The sequence below is a fragment of the Haplochromis burtoni genome, unplaced genomic scaffold (genome assembly GCF_018398535.1).
Source record: "Haplochromis burtoni strain Fernald_Lab_line unplaced genomic scaffold, NCSU_Asbu1 Contig_592, whole genome shotgun sequence".
Taxonomy (NCBI): Eukaryota; Metazoa; Chordata; class Actinopteri; order Cichliformes; family Cichlidae; genus Haplochromis; species Haplochromis burtoni.
Window position 1 is genome coordinate 262183 of NW_024582953.1, and position 9551 is coordinate 271733.

The following is a 9551-nucleotide window of genomic DNA, read 5'->3' on the forward strand; positions in this document are numbered from 1 at the left end:
TTGGAGCAACTGTAACCCACATTATTTCCTTAGGGATTAATAAAGTATTCTGACTCTGATTGTTTCAGGATGAGCTGCCATCATCCAATCACACGTCTGCTTACCTGTATCTTTTGCTCATTTCTCCTCCTCTTCTTTTCTGTTCTTTCTAAACTGGGGAACTGATGGCTTTGAACTTTTCTTGTCCATCTTACATTGGTTTTAATTTTGCACTCCAGTATGAACACCCATCCCTCAACCCGAGGATCACCACAACATGATCTAACACACCTACACCTTAGTTCACAGGTTCACTTTGTCTAAGATTTATTTCTGAGATTTCACACAACCCAGGATTCAAATCATGAATCCATAATGGGCTTGAATTTACAACATTATAAATGAAATGCGCTCTATTTGGAAGCAGCCCCTCCCCTTTCGACGGGTTGTGTGTGAGACTTTAAATCATTAAACTGTAAATTATACATTTTAAATTGTTATTGATCCTTTACCCCTGGTCCTAAAGTGTATATTTATTTTCTTACTCTTCTTACATTTATTGTTTGTTTACTTGGACTGCTGTAACTGGAGCCTCGTCGTCTCGTCTCTCTATATGCTGGACTGTATGTAGCGGAGATGACAATAAAGTTTACTTTGACTTCAGCAGCGAACCGGCGCACCGAGGGCTCTCGCGTTCACTTTTTGCGTATAGAATTTTGAAAAAACATCGGTGCAAATTATAAGTCTGTATCATGATGTCTGGTGTTTTCGTGTTTGTTGGTTTGTTTTTGTTTTGTTTTATTTTGCGAGTTGGTTATTAGATGCTGCTCCAGCCAGTCAGAGAATCCCTCGCCGCCCCGCCCTCTCCTCTCTGCGCCGCAAGCAGCAGGCGCACCTCGCAAACGGAGGGCGCCCTTACTCCCAGCAAATGGGCGACAGAAAACCGATCGGTGCGTATGCCATTCCCAATATGCGCTGGCTGGGGAGCATGAGTACGAGCATTTTTTTTTTCTTTTGCCGATGCCCGTGATGCCGCCCCCCCACCACGATGCCTACAGCCTCATTTATATTTGAAGTGACCCGAGCAATCAGTAGTTTTCTGATGAGGCAGCAGCTCTCCAGGGCAGAGACAGTGTTCTTATTTTTCTCCTCCTTCTCCCTGAGGGTCTTCCACTTTAAGCTGGGTCCTTTTTATTCCAGTCTCTCTGTAAATAGTTGTGTTTATATTTATGTTTAATGTTTTTCTGTTTGAGAATTTTAATATTATTTGAAATAAATTTTTGTAATGACTAATGTCTCAGTTCTACTACACAGCAAATATTGGCACAGAACTTGACACATGTAGAATTTATTTCATATTATACTAATGAAAATACTAATATTAATATATAGCAACATAGTGATGACCAATTAGTTAAGAGAATAAAGAGAGGTTAGTTACAGGAGCTGCCCCGTCGTCCAGGGGCAGCTCCTGGAGCAAATGGTGAAACTCACCAAACTGCTCATGCCTCTGGAGGACCTGATGGACCCAGGTACGGTGAGGACGTCCTTTATGCCGCTGCTCTGTTCTCCACAGTAAATAGAAAAGGGAGACTCTCTCTTCAAACGCTAGCTCGACAGCTGCCATCTTGCAAACATACTGTCTGGCACAACTTCCTCCCACATTTCCCCACTTCAATAATTCACGTAGGACACGCGTCGAGGTGCGAATTTGCATGTGTCAAGCTAGGGGCGTCTGGCGCGTTTTGGTCGTGTCTACTGCATTCGGTGTGAACACACCATAAAATCTGGGACTCTCCACCATTTGAACCTAGAACTGAAGAAGCTTCTCAGACGAGAGGTGAAACGTCTTCAAGCAACTTAATGAAGTGGTGATCATGTCCAGGCCGTGTTTTATAATCACAGGGGTTGCTGAAGGTGTTGAATGTCTTGGGTGGGGGAGTAACAGGTCATTGTTGGTAGAATCCACAGCAGGAGCTGTTCAGGCTGATGACTACGTGTGAAATGTTGGTAGAGTGGGGTCTTTAGGTTTGTGCTTGGTTCACTGTCTGAGTGTTTTCCAGACAGAATCAGAGTCATTAGCTGAAAACAGTTTTTGGAGTTTAGCCTCACTAAACCTGAACAAGGAATGAATGCCTTTATTTGTCGGTTGCAGTTGCCTGCAGCTGAAATTACTGGTTCCCAAAAGGGAGTCAGCATGAGAAGAAAACAAGAACTCCATAGCAGATAAAGTAAGCACCGATATCATCATACCATAACACCATAAAACACAGACAAGCAACATGGGGGAGTATGCCGTGTGCACAGCTGCATCTGCAATCTTGCGATCCCGACTCCGGTTGAGCCGCTGTCCACATGGGAGGTAAGCATGGGGAGGCGTTGGATTCGAGTAAGGGAGGGTGGTGGTGAGGGCGTATCAGTGTACATGTTTGCGTGCGTTTCGGGATGCGTGTCCTGTGTTCAGCCTGAGAAAGTGGCCTTCCGCCTATTAGGCAAAGATCAACAGTCCGCAGCCTACTGAGGTGGCAATGAAGAATCAGGCAAGAGAGTCAGCTCGTTCTCGTTATCATATCTGAGGGAAGAATTGTTGTTGTTCTCCTTGGCATCAGCCTCCAAGCGTTGTTGGCCTCAGCCTTCAAGCGTCCAGCTGGCGCCTTCGGGGTGGGGGGTAGCCGCATGAGAAATCATGGTTATGTTGTTTTCGGACGAACAGACTGCATCAATTTTACAGTTGTTCTTAATGTCCATCACTGGTCTCCAGGTGTATCTCCCGTTTAAGAGCTGTGAGCTCCTCCAAGATCTTTCCCATATTTTGTTCAGTAAGAACAGTCCAAGCACTCACAGCTCTTCCCACACTTTCGATCATAGCGGCTAGCCTTGTGCCGGTTTGAACAGCAGTCACCACTTTCTTCAATTTCCGATAAGCCAGGGCCATGCCAGCTCCGATCAGCAAGAATCCTGTTATCATGGTTCCAAATAGGTAGATATCTCCAATATCCTCAATAGACAGTCCCGCTAGGCACTCAACATGCCACTTCTGCCACTAACTCATCCTGGTGTGTGATCCTGTGCAGCTGTCCTCACAGATGCTGATGTCACAGGACGTCACAGCATCTCTATAATAATCCAAACTGTTGATAACAATCCTGAAAACCTGCCAGTCGGTGCAGTCCAGACACACCTGCAGATTCTCCACAGCCTCCCAGACACTGTTCAGAGAGGTGTACTGTTTTCCCTCCTTGTAAATCTCACATTTGATGATGGACCACAGGTTCTCAATGGGGTTCAGATCAGGTGAACAAGGTGGCCATGTCATTAGTTTTTCTTCTTTTATACCCTTTCTTGCCAGCCACGCTGTGGAGTACTTGGACGCGTGTGATGGAGCATTGTCCTGCATGAAAATCATGTTTTTCTTGAAGGATGCAGACTTCTTCCTGTACCACTGCTTGAAGAAGGTGTCTTCCAGAAACTGGCAGTAGGACTGGGAGTTGAGCTTGACTCCATCCTCAACCCGAAAAGGCCCCACAAGCTCATCTTTGATGATACCAGCCCAAACCAGTACTCCACCTCCACCTTGCTGGCGTCTGAGTGGGACTGGAGCTCTCTGCCCTTTACCAATCCAGCCACGGGCCCATCCATCTGGCCCATCAAGACTCACTCTCATTTCATCAGTCCATAAAACCTTAGAAAAACCAGTCTTGAGATATTTCTTGGCCCAGTCTTGACGTTTCAGCTTGTGTGTCTTGTTCAGTGGTGGTCGTCTTTCAGCCTTTCTTACCTTGGCCATGTCTCTGAGTATTGCACACCTTGTGCTTTTGGGCACTCCAGTGATGTTGCAGCTCTGAAATATGGCCAAACTGGTGGCAAGTGGCATCTTGGCAGCTGCACGCTTGACTTTTCTCAGTTCATGGGCAGTTATTTTGCGCCTTGGTTTTTCCACACGCTTCTTGCGACCCTGTTGACTATTTTGAATGAAACGCTTGATTGTTCGATGATCACGCTTCAGAAGCTTTGCAATTTTGAGACTGCTGCATCCCTCTGCAAGATATCTCACTATTTTTGACTTTTCTGAGCCTGTCAAGTCCTTCTTTTGACCCATTTTGCCAAAGGAAAGGACGTTGCCTAATAATTATGCACACCTGATATAGGGTGTTGATGTCATTAGACCACACCCCTTCTCATTACAGAGATGCACATCACCTAATATGCTTAATTGGTAGTAGGCTTTCGAGCCTATACAGCTTGGAGTAAGACAACATGCATGAAGAGGATGATGTGGACAAAATACTCATTTGCCTAATAATTCTGCACTCCCTGTAGTTTGAGATGATGAACCTCTTACTATCAGCTCACCTTCTGTTTTGTAGAGTATTTTTTATCCATTTTGTTTAATAAAATCTATGAGGTTCAAATGAAACGCCAAACTGCAGTTACTCTGTCAGTAGAGGTTCAGTAGTGCAGTTTTCACCGCTGTTGTTAACTGGAGGCTGACACACTGACTGAAGACATTTAGTTTCAGTGGATTTGAGCTTTCCATCTCAGCTTCTTTTGGTCAAGGATGAAATACATATAAATATATTTTTTGTTCCAGCTGATCATCAGGAGGAGACGAGCCATTTAGACTCAGCTCAGCCACTACAGAGGAAACAATGACTTCAACCCAAAAGGTGAGCAAAAATATCACTGTGGACGTTACAACTCTCATTGTAGCACATCATTGTAATGTGATAATATAAGCAGAAGGTGGCGGTAACACACCTACAATGTCTTTTATTCCACTAATGGAGTTTCAGTTTTTTCCTCGACTGCATTTCACTCACTGCCTCTGTTTATATCTCTGTCACTGCAGGACCAACATGAAGCGAGAAGTCAGCGCTCTCAGGAGGCCGACAAACCTCACAGAAGAAAGAGAGAGAAGAAATATAACTGTGACGAGTGTGGAAAATCTTTTACCCTGGCTGGAAACTTGAAACGACACAAGCTGACCCACAGTGGAGTTAAAGCTTACAGCTGTGAGTTGTGTCGAAAGTTTTTCAACCAGGCTGTACATTTAAAAAGACACAAACTCATCCACAGTGGAATTAAACAGTACAACTGTGACTTGTGTGGAGATTTTTTTACCCACCCTGGAAGCTTGAAAAGACACCAACTCATCCACAGTGTAGTTAAACCGTACACCTGTGACTTGTGTGGAAATGCTTTTACCCAGGCTGGAAGCTTAAAAACACACCAACTCATCCACAGTGGAGTTAAAGCGTACACCTGTGACTTGTGTGGGAAATCTTTTACCCAGGCTCGACACTTAAAAGCACACCAACTCATCCACAGTGGAGTTAAAGCACACAGCTGCGATCAGTGTGGCAAAGCTTTTACTCACAGTAGCCACTTACAGAATCATCTAGCTACCCACTCTGGAATTAATAAGTACAGATGTGACATTTGTGGAAAAACTTTCAGTCGCAATGGGGACCTAAATAGACACATCCGCATTCACACTGGACAGGATGTTTACTGCTGTGATCAGTGTTGGAAACCGTTTACAACAGATGCACAGTTACAAAGCCACATGCTTACCCACACTGAGGAGAGACCTTATAAATGTGACCTGTGTGAGAAGACTTTTAAATCTCCACGTTACCTGAAAATACACCAACAGATCCACACCAGGAAGAAACTCTACAAGTGCAGTTACTGTGAGGTATGTATTTATATTTATAACTTCTAATTTCAGTGTCACTGTTTGGCTCATTAAATTGTGTTAGCATGTTAGTAATTCTACTGGACTCAATGGCATCTACTGGAATTTGGAAAATGTCAGTAAAGAACATGATGGGTCATCTAACTAACAGCAATTATTACTGTTACTTTGTATCAATATTTGAGGATTTACAGTTGCAATTGTTTTGAAGCATTATTTAAATTAGTCCTAAGAGCTACTGGTGGAAAGTCACCTTAATTCCAGTCACTCTGCAGTAACTGGATCGAATGGAATATGGCTCTTGTAAATGGCACTAATTGGTCTTCTCGGATGGGAGGTGAAACATCTTTGAGAAACTTTAAAAACTCCAGATGCTTTTCTTTACAAGCTCCTTAGACTACGATAATGTACGACTGAGAACCTTCACAGACTGGGTATGATTTTACAACTCCTTTAAATTCTGATTCAGTTTGATTTTGACTATTGTAATTATGATCATTTAGCATGGATATATATATATATATAGGGATGGGTATTGATAAGATTTTCACGATTCCGATTCCATTTTTGATTCTGTTTAACGATTCGATTCTTTATCGATTCTTTTTAAAAAAGGAGAACACTAAGGTCGATTAGCTTAGAACTTTGTTTTATATCTTCTCTTTGAACAAGATAGAAATTTAGGAGTAACATGGCCTTACAAACCCAGCAGTGAGATCTTAAGAGATCCAGCCTACGGCTCTTCAATGTGGTGTCACAGGGACCCCGGGGAAAAAAATTGTAAATGTAAAATAATAAAATAAATATTCTTCTGTAGCAATAACAAAGTATAACATAAGTTATTCTGTAGCAATTACACAAGAATATCCAGTAATGTCCCTGCCTACAATTAAACACATTCACTTACTGAAAATCATCTGCTGTGGCAAATGGGTGCAAGCCTTTTACCATAAGCTTAGTCACTGCTCGGTAACATTAGTCTATCCTGGCTTGAAAGGAGACGCTACCGGTAGACTGCAGCAAGAACTGCCAGCGAGCGCCAGCCAGACTCTGTCTGTGTCTCTCATCATGGTCACCTAAACGCACAGTAATGGCAGTAATGGCAGATAAGGCAGATCGCGCTAACATAATATGCACTGTTAGTTGTTTATTTACCTGCCGCATTAACGGGAGAGGACGTGCAAACGTTACCGCTGCTGCTGGGCTGAGATTCACGAGTCCGGAGCGGAATTAAAAACACGACATTCATTTAAGGTCATCGCGTGTTTTGTGAGCAAATGCTTTTGCATATTCGTAGTGTTTCCTGCCAGGTAAATTACGCTCCGCAATGTGGTGACGTCATTCAGGGCGACTGGAATCGATAAGGGAATCGTTTGCAAAAATGGCAAACGATTCCAAGGAACTGAAGCAGTGGGAACCGGTTCTCAACAAGAACCAGTTTTCGATACCCATCCCTAGATATATATAGTGTAGAGGAACCCTGTAAAATAAATATATTCATTTCCAAATAAAGACCAGATCTTTACACAGTTACTTATGGTACTTTTTAAATTTTATTTCTGAGATTTGTGGTATTTCCACAGTATATTTCCTCCATTTTGCACACGGACATCTGGTTTTATTTGTGGTCTCACTGTCAGTGGAGTCTCAGTCCCAGCTCACTTAACTCTCACTTCCAAGTTTCAAAAAAAGAAATATATTTAAAAATCTCCTGAAATTTCCTTTCCTATTAATTTGTGTGAAGGTGTGAGTAAGGTATGTTGTATAAGGTGCTTTGAGTGCTCAGAGTGGAAAGGCGCTTTATAAGAATCAATCCATTTTACTTGTATCCACTAACTTAACAACAGGAGGGTCATCTAACTAAAACCAATCAGTGTATCCCACCTGACCCCCTCAGAATCAGCTGACTTTTAATAGTCTCCAAGTTTTATTTAAATGTCCTATGTATGTATAAGTATGGTGAGAGTCTGTTTGCAGCCAGGGTAGCAGTGCTTCTTGCTGTTCCTCTGCATCACAGACATTTATTGTAGCCCATTAAGCTGAGTGTTATAATGTAAACAGTAAAATATAATAGGATGTTGTCAGAGATGCTCTTTATTTCAGGTGGGGTTCAGGATTAAAATGTTGAAGGACTGACTCACACTGTCTTTGTGTCTTTGTTTAGAAGCAGAGCAACACAGATGGATCCAGTTTTCAACCCTATTGTCAGTGTGGTGGTGGGAAAGCGTTTCGTTGTGACCTTTGTGGAAAAACTTTCAATCAGCAACGAAGCCTAAAAAAGCATCAGCTTAGACACACACAAGACAAAATGATCTACTGTAAAGAATGTGGAAGAGGCTTCCCCACTCAATCTGATTTTAAACAACATGAACTGTTCCACGGTGGGGTTTAAAAGCACGCCTGTAACCAGTGCTTACCAGCTTAAAAGACATAAACGAGTCCACACAGGAGAGAAACCATACAAGTGTAGACACTGTAACAAAAGGTTCTCACAATCGAGCAGTCGTAACCTTCATGAACGTACACATGTTGAAGGAAACTTCAGCTGTGACCAGTGTGACAAGAGCTTCAGGAATCTCAGTTCACACTCCAAACACAAACGATCCCATTCTCATTATACATTATCTGCTCTGTGCAAACAGAGTAAGCGTGATCATTAAATCATTACTATTACTGAATCACAATGACTCTGCAGAGACAGAAAGATCCTCTTCTGGTTTCAGGGTCAGACTTAAAAACCTTGAGATCAGGCTCCACAGAGTTCCAATGGACTCCTGTAAAGAGTGTCAGCTGATGTCACACTTGGATCTCACAAGGTAGCTCTGATTTCTGGACCTGCAGTAAATAATCCTGAATCTTAAATTTAATAAGATGCAAGTATAGATGTGCACATCAAGTTTTTGTGTTTTAATTTTAATGGATTTTATTGCTCTGAAATGTTATTCCTGTTACATTTACATAATTCCCCCTCAGAAAACAGTAGTGTTTAGTTGTAATACTTGTATTATAAAGTTATAGAAATATCTTTTAAAGCCAACTGATAGTCTGCTATCAAGCTGTCTGCTATCAAGCTGGTGGGTAACAGACATCTCTGGAAACGTCGAAGCACTTTTGTATATATGGGATATCTTGATAAATCAAGCAGATATTTGAAGTTTACACAACTACATTCTATCCTGAAAATAACTTAAAAGTTTATTTTGTGACCCAGAAAGAGTAATATTTAAAAAAATTGAGCCACGCTCATCCGCCGTTGCCGTGCTTAAATATTGGACGAAATGCATTCTGGGATATTTAGCTGTACCAAGTTCACACAAGTCACCACCAATGCATGCTCGATAAAACGGGCGGAGCGAGAACACATCTGGGAATTTTTTGCGTTCTCTGCTTGATGCGCATGTCACTGTCACTACCCGATCGGTACCACGCATGTGCGAAAGGCCACTACTTCCGCTCATTTACGATAGTTACGGGTCAGAGTATCTGTTAAGATGTTAACAATAATAAGTATCTCTTAAAATGTTATAATGAAACATTTATATTTAACGTAGAGAAAAATGAAAAATAAAAAGATAGCCACAGATCAGGACTCCCCGATCCTTACTGCACATGTATGTGCAAATTCAGACCGTACAAATCGGATCTACCCGATTTGTACCGCGGATGTGCAGATGTTTTCTTCTTCTTCTGTTTCTTTTAATGGCAGTTTACTCCCCAGTGTACGAGGATACTGCCACCTGCTGACCGACCGAATGAACCCTATTTTAAACTGAACTATTCAATTCAATTCAATTTTATTTATATAGCGCCAAATCACAACAAAAGTCGCCTCAAGGCGCTTCATAGATACAGAGAAAAACCCAACAATCATATG

The 9551-nt window shown here is 42.1% G+C and overlaps 1 protein-coding gene across 5 annotated transcripts in view; it reads left to right on the top strand.

Moving 5' to 3' along the window:
* LOC102303958 (zinc finger protein 665) overlaps positions 1–9551 on the top strand; it is a 38885-nt gene that overhangs the window by 1268 nt on the left and 28066 nt on the right. Inside the window, exons 1-3 of one of the 5 annotated variants that reach the window (XM_042214591.1) lie at positions 910–929; positions 4571–4646; positions 4829–5677. In XM_042214591.1, coding sequence (XP_042070525.1) covers positions 4629–4646; positions 4829–5677 — 867 coding nt within the window. In that variant the 5' untranslated portion in view covers positions 910–929; positions 4571–4628. Of the gene's footprint in view, positions 1–909; positions 930–4274; positions 4647–4828; positions 5678–9551 lie in introns of those variants that run through there. The other 4 variants (XM_005948611.3, XM_005948612.3, XM_042214593.1 and 1 more) reach the window with 4 other exon arrangements.